The sequence below is a fragment of the Heptranchias perlo genome, chromosome 4, assembly GCF_035084215.1.
Source record: "Heptranchias perlo isolate sHepPer1 chromosome 4, sHepPer1.hap1, whole genome shotgun sequence".
Classification (NCBI taxonomy): Eukaryota; Metazoa; Chordata; class Chondrichthyes; order Hexanchiformes; family Hexanchidae; genus Heptranchias; species Heptranchias perlo.
In genome coordinates this window covers 120336481-120359943 of record NC_090328.1, presented here as the reverse complement: position 1 = coordinate 120359943, position 23463 = coordinate 120336481, and the positions used below count along the sequence as shown (strand labels likewise).

Sequence of the window (23463 nt, the reverse complement as noted above, 5' to 3'; positions counted from 1 at the left end):
AAGTCATCAGTAAACTATAAATTAAAAAAAATCAAAACAGAAATGGTGAATTTACCCATGGCAATGATTTTAAAAACACTTTTGTTGAAAGGAAGTTAAGCAAATAAACCCTGAAAAATGTCACTCCCCACAATAGGACAGATTGGATCCATTTGCCAGTAACGAAATAAGATATTAAAAACATGTTTGTGTACCTTTTAACAATACGTGAAGCTAGAGGATTTCCAAATATTTATTTTTGAAAATTGATACAATTCTGTTGGCGAATACATTATTACCCCACAGGCTGCACAGAAACTGAAACAAGGCGGCCACGTTCAGGCAGAATTAGGATGTCGCACTCAAAAAGGAAAGCTGAGAACGGAAATCCCAGGTCGAGTGAGATAATTTAAAAAAAACACACCTTCGTGGGGCGTTATTATTAAATGGACGTGACATAATCTTGTTTCAGAAAATAATTTGGGGAATTTAATAATTACCATGGGGGGAGGTTGCTGTGCGAGGCCCGCGCGGTTGCTAAGGCCCGGCCGCCATTTTAAGTGAGTGCGAGGTGAAGCGGGGCGGGGACACAGTTAAAGGAGGAGCGTCTCCTTCTCTCTCTCTCTTTCCAACACTTCTCTTCCGCCAGCGCCAAGCGCCTTTGCTCCAGCATTCCCCATCCGCACGGCATTACTCACGGCGGGAGTTGTCTTCGGCGGCGACGATTTTTTTTTTAAAAAAACCCTCCGCTCACAGCCTCGGTCGTCAACCGTCTCCTCCTCCTGTTGTTGCCGCCGCCATTCTCTTTCTCGGTGTGTGTGTGGGGGTGCGATGGACGGGTAAGTTAATGGTGGCCTTTCTCTCTCTCTCTCTCTCTCCTCGGCTCACCGGGATATGCTGGCGCCCAGGCTCGGTCGACTTGTTTTCCTTGGATTAATATTTTATGATTGTGTTGTTGTTGCTAACGATGATTTTTTTTGGTGTTGTACTTGGCTGACATGGTTTAATCCTGTAGTGTTTAGGGGGTAGTTTGTTTTGAGTTGAATTTATTCCCCCCCCTCCCTTCTCCAGCTTGTGGAGGCGCGTTTGTCGAGTTTTTTTTGTTGTCCCTTTTGATGCTGTATTTTTTTAAAAGTTTTTTTTAAAAAAAATGTTAAATTGTTGTATATGGGTGGGGGGAGAAGGAGGATAGTGAGTTATTTTCCACTCCAAAAAGCCAAGTTTTTTAATATTCTGATTTTAAATTTATTTTAAAATAAAAATTAAATCTGTTGAGACGATGAGGAGGGGGCGTTATTGTGTGTGGATTTTTGAAAAAAAAACCAAAGTTTAAAGCCAATTTGCGGATCTCAATTGCGACTTGTAATTAAGCGAGGGGATGGATGGCGAGTGATTATTTTCTGGAAGAGTATGTCTGCCTGGCTTGTCTGGGATTTTTTTTTGCTCATGTCTCGTTTTGTACGAGGACCCGTGTTTCAGATTGTAGTTTGTGGTGATACAATGCTGTCGAGTTGGCATGAAAAGCCGCCCCCCAAAAAAAAACAAAGCTTAGAGACTTTGCTGTTCTTTCGACTCGAGTAGCTTCATCTGTGCTCTCCTTTGCCTTTTTATTAATTTTTTAAATACTGCAAACATAAGCCATAAGCAGATCTTTCTATAATCTGTCCCTTTTTTAAATTTCCATTTTTAATTTTGTAAAACATTTTCCCCTGTCTCTTACCTTAGTTTCATTGTATCACTGTGTATAAATAACTTGAGCTTTAACTTTTTTTTTCATATGTTCTCTTTTCCCCTTTTCCTTCCCTACAGCATTGTCACAGATCTTATAGCAGTCGGTTTAAAGGTAGGAGTCTTTTCTCTCTTTCTAACTTTACTTTTTTCCATATTAATTTCATGCATTCTTCTTGTGTATATGCTTGAAAAAGTTCAGTCTTAAGTCTCTTGACTTTGAGTTTCATTGTGTCGCTGAGTGGAATTTTTTTCCCTCTTTAGTTTATCGTCACCATTTTCTGGCAGGGCTGCTGTTCCAACAACAGCCTCTCAAACAATTAGTCATAGGGTTAGCAGTAATGGAGCAGTTCCTCCTCACTAAATGATTGTGAGAGCCTGAAAGATTTTTGAAACAATGAAAGATTACTTGGTCACGTTTTTTGCTGAAGCTGCTGGATAGTGTAATGCTACAAAATATCAAATGAAAATGCATCAACAGGAAGTATGTGGATCTTGTTCGAGGAGGAACTCATGTTTTTATATCCTGTCGGGTCGATACTTCTCTGGGCTCGTTGGTCCGTTTCACGTGCTTTAGGTTTGCAATATATGGTTGGATTTTTTTCCCCCCTTTAAAAATTTATTACATCTAGTGGTTTTATGGAACTGAATTATTGATCATATGTTTAACATATTCGTCTTGGAAGAAATGTTTTTGACAATCAAGGGTGCATTTTATTGAAGTGTGAGATCCAGATTGAGGTAGTTGTCTCTTGGGGCTGTGCGCAGCTAGTAGTCTTTGATGTTTTCTGTGCATGATCGTACTCTTTGGTCTTCATAGTCACTAGTGTACATCATTCTCTGCTTGATAAGTTAATGGATTCCCTGGAGAAACTGTATGAGATAACACATGTTAGTGTGTTGAAAGGCAATTAAGTGTTCAGATGACAATAAACCAGAAGAGCAAATGTTTAGTAATTTATCAACATCATTTGAATTAAGATATGTAGCATCCTTGAAGTGAGTTCCAGTCTGTGATGTTCAGTATAATACATAATGGGAGTTTTTTTTGTTTTTGCTAGCAATCAGGCCAGGAAGCAGTTTTTGCTTTCTGTGGCGATTTAAATCATGACTTGGACTGAAGTATTTCACTTTGTAATTCGAACTGCACTAATAGTTTTGTTTTGCAGCATATTATGGGGAACAATGTCTCTCTCTCTCTCACACTTTTTTAATATGAAATCCATCTAATTTATTCCACTGATGCAGTCTCACTGAACCATATATTCCTTGAACACTCCACTCCCCTGGCCTCTTGTGCATTTCCCCCTTCCCTTTGCCCCACCACTAGAGTTAGAGCCTTCCTAAATGCTTGCCCTCTCTTTTGCCTTTTTTTAAAAAAAACCTTCTCAAAACCCATCTCTTCAACCAAGTTTTTGATCACCCTTCCTAATCTCTCCCCAGCTTGGCTTCTGTTTTCCATGTACCTAAATGTGAAGCATCCTTAGTTTTTTTTAACGTTTAAAGACACTATGTAAATACAATTTACTGTGGTCAAGGAGGCTGGTGTCACTTTTTTTAGGCAGCCCCGAGGGGGGATGAGGGAACCCAACCAAATTTTGGGGTGGTGAGGTTAGACTTGAGCTCGTTCCTCCACTCTTCCTACACCATGTGTTCCTTAATCATGCTGTGCCATTTTGTATCTGTTTCTAAATAATTTCCTTTGCTAGCAGAAAGTTTCATGGTGGACATTGGCCATTTTGCGCCGTGCAGTTGATGCTTGATGACCTCTGCATTGACTTTGTGATGATTTTGGAAATAATCATGATCATCTGTTATGTAATTTTGGTAACTGAAGTTTCTGTGGAGTGGCTTTTTATACTTGTGAATTTATGATGGTGCTTGGGAATGGAATTGTTTTCTCTGGTGACCCCACATCAGCATTAAGTGTAACCTGATAAGCTATAGTAGATAAATGTAGTAAAGCTGGCTTTTCTGAGTCAGATTACCAGTTTTTGATCAGAATATGGAGATGCCAGAACTGAGTTGAGATTTTCACACATTAATTGAAGCCCATTTCTAGGTTTCATTTGTAATTTGCTTCTGTTGAAGTTAAATGTTTTAATGTTATAGTTTTTCTGATCACCATTGACTTGTGCAGAATGAGCCACATTATGCCCTTAGCAACAGAAATAGTTATCTGAGATATGTTTTAAACTGTAGACAAAGATTTGATTCAGTAATTGTTAGTAATTTGACTTTTTAATGTGCACAATAGGTTTGAATTTCTTGAGCTTTTCTTTGCAAATTTTTCTTCAAATCTCTTTATTAGTTTTTATGGGGATAGTTTTGTTTTTAAGCTGGCAGTGACTGCCATGACAGACACTACTGTTACATGACATCCACATAGAACTAATATTTACAGTACCATCACTAAGTTACTCAAATGATCACTTGATTATTGGGAACCAGTGGAGTCAACATATTTTATATTACTTCAATTTGCAGTTTTTCTCACCGACCATATTGAAATTAAGAAAATAAACTGCATTGCTTTGTGTTTGCTTCACTTGAGATTTTGGGGAGGGGATGATACTCATGTTCCCCAAAGTAGAAAGGGGTTGCTTATTTGGAACCATATCCCTCTATTTTGTTGGCCGTTCAGTGCATGTAATGGAAGTTCTCTGTGTGAAGGAGTTCTTTCTGTTTAGCTCAGGTTTTCTAGCTTATTGTGTTCTCTGGTTTCCTTATCCCAGTTTTTCACAAAATATGCCTTGATATCTGTTTTGCCAAATCACTTCATTAAATTTTCAACATTTGTGTTATGACTTGTCCCTCTTTCCCTCCGCCCCCCCCCCCCCCCCCCCCCAATGGCAGGAACAATGGGTTCATTCGCCTTTTTTGGTGACCCCGTGGTTTAAAACGCAATTATCCTTGTCTTTTGTGTGAATCCTTTCCACTATCTTCATGAGTATGTGACCCCCCCCCAACAGGGCATAATGTTCCATTGTGGTCTTAGTAGTTTGTACGACGACAGCTAGTTATTTGTCATGCTATCTGTCACGTGACAAATCCTGTGATTTAAAAAAAAAACTGGTAATTTTTAGAATCCACGCTGCTTCTGTATGAAAATCAGGAGAGAGTCAACAGTAGAAGAATGGAGTGAAGTTGGGAGTTCAGTGGGGGAGAGCGGGAACTGCCAATACCAATCTGGAGTCAGCTGGAAGAGAGCAACAAGCTGAGAGGTTTATTTGTTGGCTGTAATGGCATTGAGCTGGCTGCTGGCTCTGATGAATTGACTGAACTGCACAAAACAATAGTTGTAGTATCGCAGAGCTGAAACATAGGGCTATGCCTTGTTTAGTACTGGTTTTTGAGAGTGTTTGATTTTGATCGACTGTTCTGTGTGATTTGATATATCCTGAATAATAGTTATCCAATGTTCAGCCAATTTAAATTTGGATCTTCTTCCTCACTCACCTTATTTAACATACTTTTCATTTTGTAATCAGTTGCTCATTTTCCTAATTTATAGTAACATTTTTCAATGTTAAGTTCCATTATGCAATGTTTGTGCGTTTGCTAAGTTTTTGTAGGTATCACCGTTAATAATGTGAACTGTAGTAATCCTGGGACTGATTCCTGTCTGCTGTCCAATTCGTAGTACTAATATTTATCTTGACCTTTTTCCAATGTCTTCTGAAATTCAAGATGTATGGCTTTAACCTCATTATTAATTTTGTTACACTCTTTCATATAGGAAGAGAAGTAGGTCATTCAGCCCCTCGAGCCATTCTGTTCGATCATGGCTGATCTCTACCTCAACACTATTTGCCCGCCCTTGTTCCATGTCCCTTGATACCCTTGCCTAACAAAAATTTGTGGATTGCAGTCTTGAAAATTTCAATTGACCAAGTATCCATAGCCTTCTGAAGGAGCAAGTTCAAGATTTCCACTACCCTTTATGTGGAGAAGTGCTTCCTGATTTCACTCCTAAATGGCCTAGCTCGAATTTTAAGATTATGCTCTCTTATTCTGGATTCCTTCACCAGAGGAAATAGTTTCTGTATCTGCTTTATTGAATCCCTTAGTCATTTTAAATATCTCAATTTTATATCACCCCTCAACCTTTTAAACTCTTGAAAAATTCAAATAAATGTTTGGAATGATTTGGCTTTCATGAATTCATATATGTTAGGAATCCTAACCTTTTATCTTAAATTAATTGCTTCTTAATTAACTCTAACTACAGCATCAAGTTTATAGACCTATTTTGGCTTTGATTCTGACCCTTTTGAAAACTGAAGCAACATTATGTAACTTTTCATCTTTTATGATTTGTTTTAAAACACAAAATCTGGACAAGCCCCCCTTTTTACGAGCCCCTTTATTTAAAGGAGTGCCGCAGGGAAAGATGATTAACTGTATTTGGTCACTTGCCACTCTGTATTACTTGAGGTCAAAAACTAAACAATGTATAAGCAGATGTTACTTAATTCAACCTTTCAATAGCCATGCCCATACTGGTGATACATTGAAGTTACCACATAGAAACAGGCCATTTGGCCCAACCAGTTCATGTTGGGTGTTTAGGCTCAGTGGGTACAAGTACTTCCAATCCCTTACCTATCCTGTGCCCATATTCCTTCACCAATGAAATGTCAGAGTCCCTGTGCTTGGTTTCAGAGCCCTCCGACCTTAGTGCCGAGTTGGGTGCAAATTTTCACAGGCATTAATTTTACACTTTTCAAAGTGTTGCAATTTGAATAATATAGGTACTCAAGTTGGGGATGCTGGATTCAGTATCCAGAACTTGTATGTCATTAAATTTTGTTTTCTACAGTGCTCTAAGAATGAACACCACCTCTGGCCTTAATGTGCAACAATGGGCTGCGGTTGAAAGGTACATTATTCCTTTAAGCACTGGATGCATTTTGTCTAATTTTCAACAACAACATTTTATTTTATACTTTGTGCTTTATGAACATTCAGGCAATGTGGTTTCTGTTTATAACCAGTTCATTACTCGTCTGCCTGCATGAAGTCTGATCTACCCATCCAAGTGCCACAAACTTTTTTTTTACTGTGAACAAGTTTAATTTCTGTTACACTGGTTTCTTTTACCACCAACTTGATGCCTGCCTTTAGAGTGTGTACTTTTTAATACTTCTATGCACAGAATCACTGTGCTTGTTGGCCAATTTGCTAAATCAGCTATTTTACCTGTCATTTCATAAATCAATAATACAAATGAGTACAGTGCCCCACTAAGTCAACCACTTAGTTAAGTCATCCATTTGTAACCCATAATCTAAGTTCAGAGAGGGTTCTGATGAAAGGTCTTTGACCTGAAATGTTAACTCTGTTTCTTTCTCCACAGATGCTGCCTGACTTGCTGAGCTTCTCCAGCATTTTCTGTTTTTATTTCAGATTTCCAGCATCTGCTGTATTTTGCTTTTTGCTTGCTTTATTTAAAATACTTCATCTGAATGTACTGTGGAACTGCACTTGTCAACCAACATGCTAAACCAGCCACTTATTCGACATCTCAATTCATGAGTCAACCATACAAAGTATCTTTTATCTAAGTCAGTCATCGGCAAGTAGAGTTAGAGTTGCCATTTACATATTGTACAACGGCCCTGGAAGAGTTAAGTACAATCCTATGAACTGTTGCTCCATCTCTTCAGTTCTGCAAGTCTTCTGTTGTCACTTGGGAATTAGATTCCATAATCAAAATTTCCTTTTGAAAAGGATCAGACCACATCAATTAGACTACCTCTTTGATAAAATAGCTAATAAAATCAGACTTTGGTATATTGTAAATATTAGGGCTCTGGAGGAGTAAAGAAGAACAGCGGCTGTTATAAGTGCATTATATTCTCCACTAGCGCTGTGCCATTTAAATGACAATGGCAGCAAGTGACTGGATGCAGTCTGGCTGGAGAAGTGCTGTTTAAACATCAGAGGTGGAACACTTCACTTTCCTATCAGCTGTTGTGCTTTGTTCCTCCAGCATTGTGACATTTAACTGGCAACTCTCTCTAGGCTCCCACTGTTGATTTTAAATCTTCCTTCCCCATTTGCATTCTTTTGGGCTTCCTCTGATTTCAAGGTAGCAGTCAGAGAGGAGAGATGGAATTCAAATCTCACTGCACTGGAGGAGTAGAGAACATTGCAGTTAATAGGAATGTCCATACTGAAGTTCCAAGATGGCCACTTGTGCCCAATTCCATTGGTCAACTAAAATGCCTTTTTCAAAAAAAAAAGTTTATTTCTTCCTAAAATCTGTTGTCATGTTTTTTCTCTGTTTGCTATTCAACCTGTTATATTTTACATAAGAAATAGGAGCAGGAGTTGGCCATACGGCCCCTCCTGCGGCTCCGCCACTCAGTAAGATCATGGCTGACCTTCAACCTCAAATCTGCTTTCCTGCCTGATCCCCGTGTCCCTTGATTGCCTCCGATCGATTTCAGCCTTGAATATATTCAACAACTCAGCATCCACGGCCCTCTGGGGTAGAGAATTCCAAAGATTCACAACCCTCTGAGTGAAGAAATTCCTCCTCATCTCAGTCTTAAATGGCCGACCTCTTATCCTGCGACTATGCCCCCTAGTTTTAGACTCTCCAGCCATGGGAAACAATCTCTCAGCATCTACCATGTCAAGCTCCCTCAGAATCTTGTATGTTTCAATGAGATCACTTCTCGTTCTTCTGAACTCCAGAGAGTGCTGGCCCATTCTACTCAATCTCTCCTTAAAGGACAGCCCTCTCATCCCAGGAATCAATCTAGTGAACCTTCATAGCACTGCTTCTAAGGCAAGTATATCTTTAGGTAAGGAGACCAAAACTGTACACGGTATTCCAGGTGAGGTCTCACCAACGCCCTGTACAATTGTAGTAAGACTTCCGTACTCTTTTACTCCCACCTCTTTGCAATAAAGGCCAACATACCATTTGCCTTCCTAATTGCTTGCTGTACCTGCATGCCAACTTTATTTTTTGTACGCGGACACCCAAATCTCTCTGGACACCAACATTTAATAGTTTTTCACCATTAAAAAAATACTTTTTTTTTTTCTGTTCTTCCTAACAAAGTGAATAACCTCATTTCCTCACATTGTACTCCATCTGTCACCTTCATGCCCACTCACTGAACCTGTCTATATCCCTTTGCAGACTCTTTGTGTCCTCCTCACAGCTTACTTTCCTACCTAGCTTTATATTGTCAGCAAACTTGGATCTGTTGCACTCAGTCCCTTCATATAAGTCATTAATGTCGATTTGTAAATAGCTGAGGCCCGAGCACCGATCCTTGTGCTACCCCACTAGTTACAGCCCGTTGAATGACCCGTTTTCCCTACTGTTTTCTGTCTGTTAACCAATCCTCTCTCCATGCCAATACATTACCCCCAATCTCATGAGCCCTTACATTGCGTAACAACCTTTTTATGTGGCACCTTATCGAATGCCTTTTTAAAATCCAAATATACGACATCCACTGGTTCCCCTTTATCTGACCTGCTAGTTACATCCTCAAAAAAAAAACTTGAGTAGATTTTTTTCAAACATCATTTCCATTTCATAAAACCATGTTGACTCTGCCTAATCATATTATGATTTTCTACGTGCCCTATTATTACTTCCTTAATAATGGATTCCAGCATTTTCCTGAAGTCTGATGTCAGGCTAACTGGCCTGTAGTTCCCTGTTGTCTCTCATCCCTCCTTTCTTGAATAGTGGGTTACATTTGCTACCTCCCAATCAGTTGGGACCGTTCTAGAATCTAGGGAATTTTGGAAGAACACAACCAATGCATCCACTATCACTGCAGCCATCTCTTTCAGAACCCGAGGATGTAGCCCATCAGGTCCAGGGTTTTTTTGGGCTTTTAGTCCCATTAGTTTCTCCAGTACTTTTCCTTCACTGATATTAATTATTTTAAGTTCCTCACTCATTTGCCCCTATTTCTAGTATGCTTTTTGTGTCTTCTGTGAAGACCAATACAAAATATTTGTTTAACATCTCCTGCCATTTCTTTATTCCCCATTATAATTTCTCCTGTCTCAGCCTCGAAGGGACCCACGTTTACTCTCCCTTTTTACATATTTTTAGAAGCATCCTTCAATTCAGCCATTCTATTTTGCAGTAGCCCTTTGTTCCTATTTTCTTAAATGTTTACATGGTAATTACCCAGAACCCAGTACTGCATGAACTCCTATTTCGTAGTGTCTAATGACCATGTTAACCCCGCATGCCTAGTGTTTTGAGAATTGATCTAATTGCCTTTTTTCTCTTCAGTAGAATAACCACAATGGGTGATACCAATAGCACTAATACTAGGAGCATCCTGATGCATATAATTTTAAGCTAATAAGCTGTTCATGCTTCCATTTTCCCGTCTAAAGTGCATGTACAAGTTTAAAAGCTTCACTTCATCCGATAGTCATTATGGCCTAATTACTGTGTTTGACATAAATTTGGAAAATCTAGCACTTCGTGTTTACTCTGATTAAAGCATGGAATGGTAGCACATGTCTCATAACCATGTTTAGTCTTGCTTTCTCAGGGCAGCTCACACTGATAATAAAAAACAAATTGGCCTTTCTCGACAGCTTTCCACCACCTCACACACCCTTCAGTGGAACAGTCTGGGCAGGAACTTCTTTGTTGTCAGGTACTGCTCTAACCTTCTGGGAAAGGCTGTAACTGAAGCAGCCTTAGCCAAATGGTCAGGTTTCCAACCCTCACCCAGTTTATGGAAGGTGGAATACCAAAAAAAATTAGACATTCAACAAAAAGTGCCTATAGGCGCCCAGATAGAATACTACTTGTTTGTGCTGTACTAACAGTAAGTAAATACTCCCTGGTTTCTGCTGCCTGGGCATCTATAGGTGATACTTTTCTTGGCCAACTTTCTTCCCTTCTCTCCTGAAGGTGTTCACTATGTGTTGGGATACCGTTCCATGGCTGTGAGGCAACCTCTGAATTGTTGCCCAAGTGGCCGTTATTCATGCTGAGTCTTCATAATGAGTGAAAGGCTGTCAAGTCTGTCAATGTTGTCCTCACCTAATGTTCATATAGGTGTGATTCCAGCAATCAGGCGTGGGAATTCTGAGTATCCCAGAATTGTCTGAAGTTCCTGGATGTAGATGTATGGAACAGTTGTATTGTGCCAAATTTACTTTGATAGTGTTGTCGGTGCCTTTTTTGGGTGGTGGCTCAAGGCTGGAGCTGGGGCAGTGATCCTCTGGTTACTTATACCATCCTGGAATCACTTACTGTAAAGTTATTAAGATGACCAGTTGACGTTGAAATGCCAATATCTTTCACATTGATCTGAAAGTATTTTATTTAAGAAAATTGACTTCCTGCATCAGATACTGCTTTGACAGCTTCTCGTGAGAGCCCTGTGGCATCAAAAGTAAGGCTACTATAGGTTTTAAAAGATCTTGGTACTGCAGTATTACAAGGTACATTAATGACACTTGATGGGGTGAAAAAAAACTGCAAACCTCTGATAAACAAGCTGTCATTTTTTTCATGCAAAGGGGATTTTGACAAGTATTGTTTACTGTATTAGTGTTTGCCTCACCAACGGCAGCCTTAAGTGTGTAGTGCCTTAATAGATAAGCACTCTGCAAGACTGCAACAACAAAAGTAAGAAGAAACTAGAGCAAAAATACAAGATGTTGGAGATACTCAGCAGGTCAGGCAGCATCCATTGAGAAAACATGAGGCAGTTGACGTTTCAGTATAAAATCTTTCCCCAGAACTTAGATATTACCAATGAACATTTTAAGAAGGAGCAGAACAAGGGAATTGGGGAAAATGATACTCGAGGATTAGCAAATGAAACGATTAGATGACTGAGTACACAGTATAAATCCACATGCCCTAAATAACTTGTATTATTGACTTGAGCTGGTTGCAGCTTTTGAAACCCAGCATTAAAGTTTAATTGTGTCAATAGCAGTGGCAGTTCAAGGTAAGAATGACCAAAGTGGAGCAAGAACAGAAAGTGCTGGAAATAAACAAATGGTCTGTCAGCATGTGTTAAGTTTAGCTAGGTGGGAATACTTCTCTGTCCCCAGAGGTTGGTTTCTTAATCTATAAATGAGTTGTTTGAGATGGAAGGTGGAAAGGCTAAAGAGTATAGTGCTGAGTCGAACTGAGGCACCTTAAGGTAAGGAAAATTGAGTAAATCAGCCCAGGTACTTTCTAGTTTGAAGGGCGAGGCCTACAAAGAGGTGACCCATGTGCGTTCGAATTGGTGGAATAATGCAAGGGGGGAGGGAGGCAACAACCCAAGGAGGCAGTAGAAAGTAACTTAAGCATATAAAAACTGAAACAAAATGGTTAGATTTCTCACGTCTGCTTTTGAAGATGTGCACTGCTAGCTCAGGCAGGTTCCATGGCTGCTGAGTGTCTTCTGAAGCCTTGGCAAAAGTCATTCTTCTTGCGTGAGCCTTGGCAGTGTCAGCTGAATATTTGAACGTGGATTAACGTGGGCATTGTGGCTGTGTGATCTTGTACCTGTCATCCCCACTCGTGCATTTCCAGCAAAGGTCGCTGGATAGTGATCAGGAACCCTGATTGAGTTTTTTTCCCCCCAATTACATTAGAATAAACCAAGGATTTAACTGGTAGTCTGAGACATTTTCAAAATATATAACAGCAGTCAGGTGGCTCAGGCAAGAAGACACTTCCAAAATACTGCAGTTGCCTAAAATGTGACAGAAGCTCTTTTTTATAGTTTAGTGGGTAAAATGCTGCTGGCACCCCTTTGCCATGCTACTTTGAATTGCCTGCTTCTGTGCCGTAAGCTTCAATTGTATGATCTGGCTGCTATCTGATGTATGGGAGAAGCTTGGTAAATTGGCGTTTACTAATCCAGTGTAGTCCTTGTGTCTCTACCTAACACTGCTTCAATATCTTGGAGGGAAGAAATCACATTGGAAGTTGCATAAAAAGGAGTGTAAAACAAAAAATGCAACTGGTTATCCAACTTTTGCTTTCTGTATTTAGGCTACATTGATTTGGACTCTATTTTGAGGTCAACTAGAGGAAAATGTTAGTTATACAACCTGTTACGATTAATTGATTCTGCGAAACCCCACTGAACAACAGCCATCTCAAAGTAACTCAGCAGTTTGATGTTGAGAAGTAAATGGACCTGCTCTGCATGCTATTGGTTGAGTCAACAACATGCCATTGACCAGGAAGAATTGATCTGTCTACTTTCCATTAGGTATAGTTAAACATGGAGTTCTTTCAGAAGTGCTTTCTATTGGTAAATTTAACTTGTCGTCTTTCAACTGGTCTTGGGCAGTTCGCAAGATGGGGCATGAGCACAGATGCTGGAAGAAAGACATGATGTGGAAATGCCGGTGATGGACTGGGGTGGACAAATGTAAGGAGTCTTACCACACCAGGTTATAGTCCAACAGTTTTATTTGAAATCACAAGCTTTCGGAAGCTTCCTCCTTCATCAGGTGAGTGTGGGATTCCATAAAGGTATAGCATATATAGTCAGAGAACAATGCCTGGTGATGACAGATCATGTCATCACCAGGCATTGTTCTCTGACTATATATGTTATACCTTTATGGAATCCTACACTCACCTGACGAAGGAAGAAGCCTCCGAAAGCTTGGGAAGAAAGACAGCTATGGTGTGTTGATAAATTTCTCTATCCATAGCCATATTTTTTTGAAGAATGACAGCATGGAAGTGGAACCAAACTTTTTAAAACTGAATCATCTTTACTTTTTTTATGTTTTAGGGAGTGACTTGCCTTTTTCATCCTCCCCATGGGAAAAGATCTGCCCACTACCTAATGCTTCCACTTCAGATTGGGAATTAAATTTGTGGGAATGAACCAGTCCTCCCCCTTGGTTGAGTTGCAGCATCACCTCTTAACTTGCAGCTTAATACTTTTTTTTACTGTCACTGTTTTGCCCGCTTTCCCCCACCAAAAAATTCCAAGCAGGAAGTGAGACTGGATTCAGGTATGTATTATTGTCGAAGTATAAAACCTATGTAGATTTTAACGTAATTGAAAAGCACATGGTGGTGCAGCACCACATTTACATCGATTTGTGATTAGCACATCCCACCTTCCCTTTCAGTATTCTTCTCTTCTACCCCGCTGTACACTATAACGCACACAGATAATATTTAGATGTTGAGACACCAGTTTAGTGTACACATAAACAACTGATGATAGGAGTCAGTCATTTTTGTGCCTAGTGTTTAACTTTTGTGGGTATACTGCTCCATCTACTCCTGGAATAGTTGTACATTTATCCAGCGGGCATGTAAGCCATCTGGACTGGGCAGAACCCAAGTTTGGTTTCCTATGACTAGCTGATCTCATCTTTGAGTGACGCTAGAGGCCTTCTTAGCTCTGGGTTACAGAAAAGAAAATGGATCAAGAGTCCTGTTTCTGATTTCTATCCAGCAACCCCCAATAGAAGTGCACTGCAGGTGACGTTGGAATTAGCATTTAAAGTGATGTTTTCTGCAATTCAATAGCTCGGTGATGCTTGCTGTCAAGGTTCACCCCCAAATAATGGAATGCTGCTTCGGCAAATTGCTGGAGGGTAGCTAGTGCATGTGGAACAGTACCTTGTTTGCAAGAAACCAGCATCTTCCGGAGGCATGAACTCGGCAAGGAAGAAAAAATTGATCTGTACTGCTTGAGGGCAGTACAATGCCTGTGATTAGCTTGCATAAGAAATGGTTCAAAAAGGGAATATTTCAGAAAGAAAATAGAAATGGTAGAATATTGACATTTAAGAATTATTGCTTGCATCACACCCATTTTCCTCACTTGAGGATTGTGGTTTTCCGACTGCTTCTCCCAATTGTCTGCAAAGTTATTACTGGATTCATCAAGTTATGTAAATGTGTAATTTTCTCTGCTTCAAACTGACCTCTGAACATTGCATCCCTGCTAATATATTTGCCCTACTGACTGACTTGCTGTACATTTTCAGAATTTTGTTTAGATTTCCAGTGTGTGCAATTTGTCCATTTTTTGTTGATGTAAAATATTGTTTCTGCCCTTGTAGTAGAATTAAAAACTGGAGAATTATTGTAGTATCACTTAATTGCAATGGCTATTACTCAGGAAGAGTGAGAGGAAACTCATTCAACTGATGAAACAGCATTTTTGAAAGATGATCTGGCAGATGGGAGCATTTTGCATATTATTGTCTTTTGACTGACACTTAAATGAATGCTCCACGAGAGAGGAGGAATGGTGCACCCCCCACTCTGTTTCTGCTCTCCACCCCCTCCCAGTACCTGGCCCGCATGCTCGGACCTTCGAATATAGTAATGCTTTAATAAAATGAAAGTCTTATGAACAAAAATGTTGAACATCAAAAATGTTGGCATTTTGAAACTCAGGAATTGATTAACCTGGAATGAATTATTCATGTGGATTATATTATTACCAGTTCTAAAGCTTGCATTGAATAAATAATTAGGATCGTACATATGGTAAGTTTTATGTTGACGTTCGTGGTGTGTGTGCTCCATTTATTTTGTTCATTGTGGCATTGTACATAATGATGTGTGTCTCATTTTCCTTTAACTGAGAAGGTTACAAAGTTTTCCTGACTACTACGACTCATGCCTTGAGAATGTAATTTCTGCTCAATGCTGCTTGCTTCCCCATGCACTTTGCCCCCCCCCCCCCCAACCCCCAATTTCAAAAAATTATATTGAACGCTAAATGCTTTCTTAAGGGGAGGAAAGAAAAATTGAATGGGCATGTAGCTCAGGGTGTACTGACTCAACAGTGACATTGCAAAAGTTTGCTTTTCTTGCCAGGGTTGGAGAATGCAATGGGAGAAAAAATTATCAAATATAGTTGGGCAAGGTTAAAAATGTGATTTGAATATCAATTTGGATGACAAGACACTAGATCGGACTAACAAAATTTGACAGTGTCTATTTCTGTCAGGTGTTTTACTTACAAATTGCCCAAATTTGTGCCTGAGCTATGTTCTGTGATGTATTGTGTATTTCAACAATGTCCTGCATGTTGGCAATGTGCATTGTGTAAATATGGACACTACACACTGCATTGGAACTTGGAATAGATTATTTTTTAATATATCGTCATTTACGTCCTCGGGACGTCCCAAAGCATTTCACAGCCGATGAAGTACAGTTTAGGCTAGTTGCTGTTGGAATGTTCGGAAATGCAGCAGGTCCCACAAACTGCGATGAGATTAATAAGTAGGTAATCTGTTTGCTGATGTTGATTAAAGGATAAATATTGGCCACGACACTGGGAGAACTCCCATGCTTTTTGAATAAACCTGCATCATCTCCATTTACCTGAACAGATACAGGGTCTCTGTTTAACATCTCATTTGACGACAGTGCACTCAGTCAGTACTGCATTGAACTGTCACCCGAGATTGTGTGCTCTGGTCTTGGAGTGGGATTTGAATCTATGACCATCTTAATTGGGTGAGAGTGCTGCTACTGAACCAAGGCTGTTATTACAGTGGCTACTCTCTTGGTAGGGTATGGTATATTTGACTTTTTTTGTATGTACTAAGTAAGTCTTCGATGAAAGGATTGAGTTTGAGATGCAATTGGAAGATGAGAATTTAAGGTGACTTAAATTGTATTAAAGCTGTGTTACCTCAATGCATGCTTATTTCTGGAGTAGTGTCCCAAAATTATTGATTTGCAGGAAAATTTGGCTCCTCTTCTAATTAATTTGGGAAACCTAATGTAATATTTGTGTTTATGCATCTTTTTGGAGGGGAAACAACTAGTGCTCTGAGGCATTCCACTTCATGTGTAGTGGCAATTGTGAGAAGGAGAACAACAAATTTGGTGATTTGAATTCCAGTTTGCTGTGATATGTTTTTTTAAAAAAAAAGTTACCCAGAATGCACAAATTGTATCCCAGCACAAGTTAGCACCTTAGAATGAGAACACAGTAAAACATCAATGGCAGATATTGAAGTCTGGTCCAATTAGGATCAAGTTTTCAGAGGATGTAAGTATTTGAGTTTGTGGAATATTTAGCAGAAGTTATTCGTACAAATGGTACTGAAGTCACTTAAATGCAAGGTAGATAAATTTCAGCAACCTGATGGTTTATGGTAGTGGATCTTTGGGGGAGGGGGATGATGGGGGGAAAAATTGAGGCTCAGAATGTTTTTCCAAAACTTTGTGGAAGGAAAATTGTGCCAGAGGAACTGGAAAGTGGAAAATGTGACTTAAAAATGTGTTGATAAGCCAGGAAATTATAGGTAAGTTAATCTTGAGTTAGTAAACATCAGAGCTGATAATATGGGATGAAATTACCAAGCAATTGGAAAACATGAGTTTGAGGTTCAGGTCTGCACAGATTTCTAAAAGGCACGTGCTTGACCAATCTTGTAGAATTCTTTTAAGAAATGAGACAGGATAAATGAAATATAGTGGGTGTGGTTTAAATGAATTTTCAATAAGCATTTCATGTAACAGACTTGCAGCGAAGATAATGGCGCATGGAATTAAGAGGAATATGATCACATGGATGGAGGGATTTGTTGGATGGCAGAATGGCAGGGCTGAAAATATTTCTTAGACTCAAGATGTGCTGAGTGGTGCTTCATAAGAAATAATCTGTGGGACTGCTCTCACTTAGTATATCAATAAATGATCTAGACTTAGGATTGGAGGGAACAATATTGAAATTTGATGGCACCAAATTGCTGGGGTGGGGGGGGGAAGGAGAGGAGATTGATTTTTGTTTGGGACCTTCAAGGTCAACTTCTTTACGCAGAGTGGTTAAAACATGGAACTCCCAACCGCAAGGAGTATTTGAGACGAGTAGAAGCATTTTAGGAGAAGCTAGATAAACACGAGGGAGAAAGGAATAGAAGGATATGCTGATAGGGTTAGATGAACTTGGGAGGGAGGAGGCGAGGCGCGTTTGGAGCTTAAACACTGTCATGGACCTGTTGGGCCGAATGGCCTGTTTGTGCCATACGTTCTATGTAATTCTTGTGTTAGCCTTGGTTCTGATGAAAGGTCACCGACCTGAAACATTAACGCTACCTTCCTCGCTCCACAGATGCTGCCTGACCTGCTGAGTGTTTCCAGCATTTTCTGTTTTTCTTTCCTGCAATCTCTCATTTGCAGTTTTTCCTTTTTAATCTCAATTTCTGAGAAGGTGTCTGTTTGGAATGTATGTGTTTGATGTTGCTGCCTGATGGGCACAGGAAGGTGGCAAGCTGCATCTGGTTACTTTTTATTGTATTTACTGTGCATTAAGGTTGATTGCTATTTGCCTAAGTCAAAAAGGGTGAGGAGAGAGGAGTAAGAGACATGTCGGAAAACTATCAGGTCGTGCTTTTCATGGTGTACTGATCGTTTTAATTTATTTGGTTGATATATAATTGGCAGTAGTTGCAGAACAGTGGGACTCTGCTGTAGAATTTTGTTTTCAAATGTAATTGTTTTGTTTTGAATTAGTCAGATGTCTGGCCATTCCTTGGGCTGGAAGTTGACTTCCTTTACTGGGAAATAATAGGGTGCAAATGATCAGGTGTCAGACTATACAGTAAATCTGGAAGGACTTTCCAGTAATGAAATAACTACAAATCACTTTTTTTCAAGTTCTACTAATTGGTGGGATTATTAATAGGTGGCCACCCTGAAGTAACAGAAGTCATGAAAATGGGTTCTCATGTCAGTGTATCTTGTTTGTATTTTAGCCTCTTTATACATTACAAATCTGATTGAATTACACATGTATATTTGTTTAAAATGTTTTGTAAAGTAATCACCATCAGTGCAGAGTAAATATTTCTGGTCTTGGATTGAATGGCTGCTGGTTGTCCTCCATTACTTCCCCAAATGCTCATCATTCGTGTGAATTCATGACTAGCCTGCCAACATTCACTGTCAATCAAATGGGGGTGGGGAGAGAATCATAGTTCATCCCTTTACTGTCCTGGCCCAACGTTTACATATGGTGATGTTGGATAACTGTTAGGGGGCCATCCTTGTATTTTTAAAATCACAGCCAGCAGTATTGAATACTTGATAAATGATGGCATGATCTTATCAGAATGTTTGCGAATATCTATCTGAGCAATCTGATAGTCTTAAGCCTTTCACTAGCAACAGAGTTCTGCTGTTGTGGCTTTGGTTCTCAATCTTGGCTTGTGATTTTTTAAAAGAGAGCCATATTTGAATAAACCACATTTCAGATGGGTTTCAGCTGTACTTTTGGCTTAGTTGACACCTTTTTTTATTCTTTAGCTTTTTTTAAATAGCTGGAGATAACACTTATTTCACAACACATGGATTTTGAAAATGCTAAAATAATTGTATTTAACATTCAAATCATTCCACTTATTACAAAATTGTGCTACATTAAACTAATTAGTGTAAGGGCTAAAAGCCAGGTACCAAGTGCAGGTATTAATTTTATGTATGTTCTAAAAAGCTTTTTAAGTAATAAACTGCACCTGGCAGACAGATGCCCAGTTTGAAGATCAATTGAGTGAACATGGAACAAGCATCTTAATTGCTGATGAATCCCTGGAGATTTTTCTTTGTCATTTTTTCCCCTTCTGTACTAGCCAAGCCATGGGATACTAAAGATAGTTTGTGTAAATGTTGATATATTGACATCTGACATGTGCAAGTATTTGTGTATGCTGCCCAGTATTATAAATGGGGCCAATTCATTCATTCTGCTTTTGACTTTCAGCTGCTCACTTCCCATGCCACTCTCAGCTTTTTTTAAAGCAACTTATCTAATGACTTTTTTAAAAAGAATTTATGGGCATTACTGACAAAGGATATCGGAGATCTGGCAAGAAGCAGTTGACTTCATCTTTTTCCTCTCATAGCTTGCACATTTCCTGCAGGCCAGGGGTATGTAGCAGCATTAGCAATTGACTTAATTTATTTCCCAAGTGACATGGCTGTAGTTGTCCAAAATAACTTTTTAAAATAGTTTTTTGAATGTATTTTTAGTTATTTTTGACTTGTTATTTTTTATTTTTGTTATCTTGGTTAACATCCACACTCTTCCCAAATGCATTAGGTTGAGAATTGTAACTGCTCCATTGACACTCCAGTAAAATTTTCCCCATAATCTTCATACATTACTAGGGTTCAACAGAAGTAAGTTTGATACAGCTGCCATTTGTAAATGGATACAGTTGCCTCTTGTTAAGCTACCCAACATAGAACAGAAGATGAAAAGAAGATTGTACATGCACAAAACATTGAGGGAGGAAATCATGGGTTCAGAGACTTGTTTGGCCACCGTACGATCTCAACCTCGGCTACTAAAAGTTTTACCAATCAAGTGCAGTGTTTGTGCTGTTTGAGATATGTACAGAGTATATTATTTGTCCAGTGTCATTTTAACAGATGTTGACATACTTGACCTTAGTTCTGCATTATTTCCCAGACAGTTTTCTTTCGCAAATAAAGATTTCTCCATACACCACCGTGCCCCTTAAAATTTAACCAAACTTCCAATAATGTATTATAGAATGGATATTTCAGCTGTTAGTTTGCATGATGATACCCAGCCCACTGAGCCAAGCAGCAAATTCTGCCTTCAAGAAAGTGGTTAGAAAATGTAATTTTATAAGCCTGAAAACAAAATATTTTATTTTTTTCAACTATGCTGATGTTTGCTAACTGTGGGGATGCTCCAGTCATTCCTTTAGAATCATAGAAAATTTACGGCGCAGAAGGAGGCCATCTGGCCCATCGTGTCCGCGTCTGCCGAAAATGAACCACCCAGCCTAATCCCACTTTCCAGCATGTGGTCCGTAGCCTTGTAGGTCACGGCACTTCAGGTGCACATCCCCAGGTACTTTTATAAATGTGTTGAGGGTTTCTGCCTCTACCACCCTTTCAGGCAGTGAGTTCCAGACCCCACCACCCTCTAGGTGAGAATTTTCCTGAGCTCCCCTTTTACCAATTACTTTACATCTATGCCCCCTGGTTATTGACCTCTGGTAAGGGAAATAGATCCTTCCTATCCACTCTATCTAGGCCCCTCATAATTTTGTACACCTCAATTAAATCACCCTTCAGCCTCCTCTTCCAAAGAGAACAACCCAAGTCGATCCAATCTTTCCTCTTAGCTAAAATTCTCCAGTTCTGGCAAATTTCCTCTGTACCCCCTTGAGTGCATTTACATCCTTCCTATAATGTGACCAGAACTATACACAGTACTCAAGCTGTGGCCTAGCCAGTGTTTTAAACAATTCCAGTATAACTTCCCTGCTCTTATATTCTGTGCCTCGGCTAATAAAGGAAAGCATTCCAAATGCCTCCTTAACCACCTTATCCACCTGCTACCTTCAGGGATCTGTGGACATGCACTCCAAGGTCTCTTCTCTACACCTCTCAGTATCCTCCCATTTATTGCATACTCCCTTGCTTTGTTTGCCCTCCCCCAAATCCCTCTCATGTCCGGATTGAATTCCATTTGCCACTTTTCTGCCCACCTGACCAGTCCATTGCTATCTTCCTACAGTCGACAGCTTTCCTCCTCACTATCAACCACGCGGTCAATATTTGTATCATCTGCAAATTTCTTCATCATGCCTCCTACATTTAAGTCCAAATCATTAATATATATCACAAAAAGCAAGGGACCGAGTACTGAGCCCTGCAGAACTCCACTGGAAACAGCCTTCCAGTCACAAACACCCGTCGACCATTACCCTTGAAGAGATGGATATGTTTACTTCGCATGTAGCTTGATTATTACTAGATATCCATTGTGGGAATCTGAGCTAATGCCACTTTGGCGAGTGCAGTACATCAGTGGAAATAGGAATCAGATCAATGCAGGAGGAGGATACATAACACTTCATTCCATTGTGAAAGGTTTCTATTGCTTTTACTTGTGGCCAGTTAAATGTACTAGTTTTCCATACATTTATCAAGGCTGAGTGTTCAAGCTTTAAGGCTGTTATTTGCATCTTTGGACCTAGTGGGTCATTTATAAAGTTTAGATCAATATTACCATTAATTTGCTTATATCTCAAGCTGCCAATGTGTATCTGGGTACTCTGATTTAGGATTTATTTATTGGGCAACTGTGCTAAGAGCGCTTTGTAACTCTCCAGACCTAAGTTATTCAAACAGGACAAACCAGCAACTAATAAAAATGAGCTCAAATAGAACTGAGTTTTGTGGGCCAGATATGGCTCAAGAGGTTGGATACCCCTAATCTAGGCTATATACTGAAGGTACAAATCAAATCTGCTTATTGTAATTTGTTTACAATTTTTAAATTTGGTAATGCAGTTAAAATATTTGAAAGGGGAGAGGTGGTCTGAATTGTCATGTGACTGTAGGTGTTAGGAAGAGATTTAAAGATTTCTATGTTTCCAAGTTGCTGTGTGAACGCTAAAACTTTTGACAAAAGCCTTGGGTGGAGACATTTGGTCAGTGATGAACTGAAAACACACTCCATTGATGTAAATCAGGACTTTGCCAACAGCCTTCTATCACTGTTCCATGATTAAATAAATAGACTGGAAATACACTTGTTGACTCCTGCGATTTGCCACAAATACTGATCTGAGTCATACTGTTGTGGGAAGGCAATGAATGAAATCCAGATGGTTTATCACAGAGGGAGAGAAATTGAAGGTGGTGACCCCAGTCTCTTGCATCTTGCGGGTGCTTAAAGAAACAGGCTCCTTGTGTTCTCAGTCAGGAAGGGAGATCAAAAAGTGGAGAGTCTATAAAAGCAACTTGTGGAAGGATGTGTTTTGATTGACCTTTAAACAAGCAAACTGCATTCACAAAATAATTGTTTCTCCAAGGCCTGTCACCTGATGTATACTTGCACGTCCTATATTACTGTATGTGGCAGGTTATCTCAAACTCTTATTGCCTCATATGAACAAGAAAGTAATTTCCTCTCCTCAGGTGGTATGTTTCCCTTTCAAAATAACTTCCTTCAACCCTCTCCTCAAAAAATAAACAACTGTTGCGACCCCTGGCCTTGCAAATTATTGTCCCATCTCCACCCTTGCTTTCTTTTCTGAAATCCTTGAACGTGTTGCTTCCCAAATCTGTGCCCTTCTTTCCTGCACCTTCATGTTTGAAGCGCTCCGATCGGGTTTCTGCTCCTGGCACAGCCCATCTACCGCTGAAACATTCATCCGTGCATTTGGCACACCAGACCTGTCTATTATAGTGCACTCCAGGTTGGCCTCCCATCCTGCATGCACTGTAAGTTTCAGCTCATCCAAAATTCTGCTGCCCCTATCCTTTCCCCCACAAAATCCTGCTGACTCATCACCCCTGTGCTTACTGACCTAGATTGGCTCCAGGTCCCCTAACGCCTCCAATTTAAAATTCTCAACCTCCTTGTTTAAATCCTTTCATGGCCATGCCCCATCCTATCACTGTAACCTCCTCGCTGCCCCACCACCTCACAATTCTCACTTCCATTCCTCGGACTCTGGCCTTTCGTGCTTCTCCCTCTCTTCCCCACCGTTGGACTTCAGCCACCCAGGCTCCACACTCTGGAATTTCCCCTCCTAAACTCTTCTGCTGCTTCTCCTCCCTTTTCTCCTTAAATCCACCGCTTTGATCAATCTTTTGGCCACCCCTTTGAATATCTCCTCCTTCGGCTCGGCATCCATTTTTACCTGATTACTCTGAAATGCTGTGAGACCTTTTCTACATTAAAGGTACTTTACATACTTTAAAACTTGTACTTAAAGTACAGTTAATGTTCGGTATCAAATAGC

The 23463-nt window shown here is 39.8% G+C and overlaps 1 protein-coding gene across 3 annotated transcripts in view; it reads left to right on the top strand.

The window, feature by feature from the left end:
- Positions 1 to 552: 552 nt before the first annotated feature.
- ptbp3 (polypyrimidine tract binding protein 3) overlaps positions 553 to 23463 on the top strand; it is a 106794-nt gene continuing 83883 nt past the window's right edge. The window contains exons 1-2 of one of the 3 annotated variants that reach the window (XM_067983587.1): positions 553 to 818; positions 1789 to 1822. In XM_067983587.1, the coding sequence (XP_067839688.1) occupies positions 811 to 818; positions 1789 to 1822 (42 nt within the window). In that variant the 5' untranslated portion in view covers positions 553 to 810. Of the gene's footprint in view, positions 819 to 1788; positions 1823 to 2261; positions 2285 to 23463 lie in introns of those variants that run through there. The other 2 variants (XM_067983588.1, XM_067983590.1) reach the window with 2 other exon arrangements.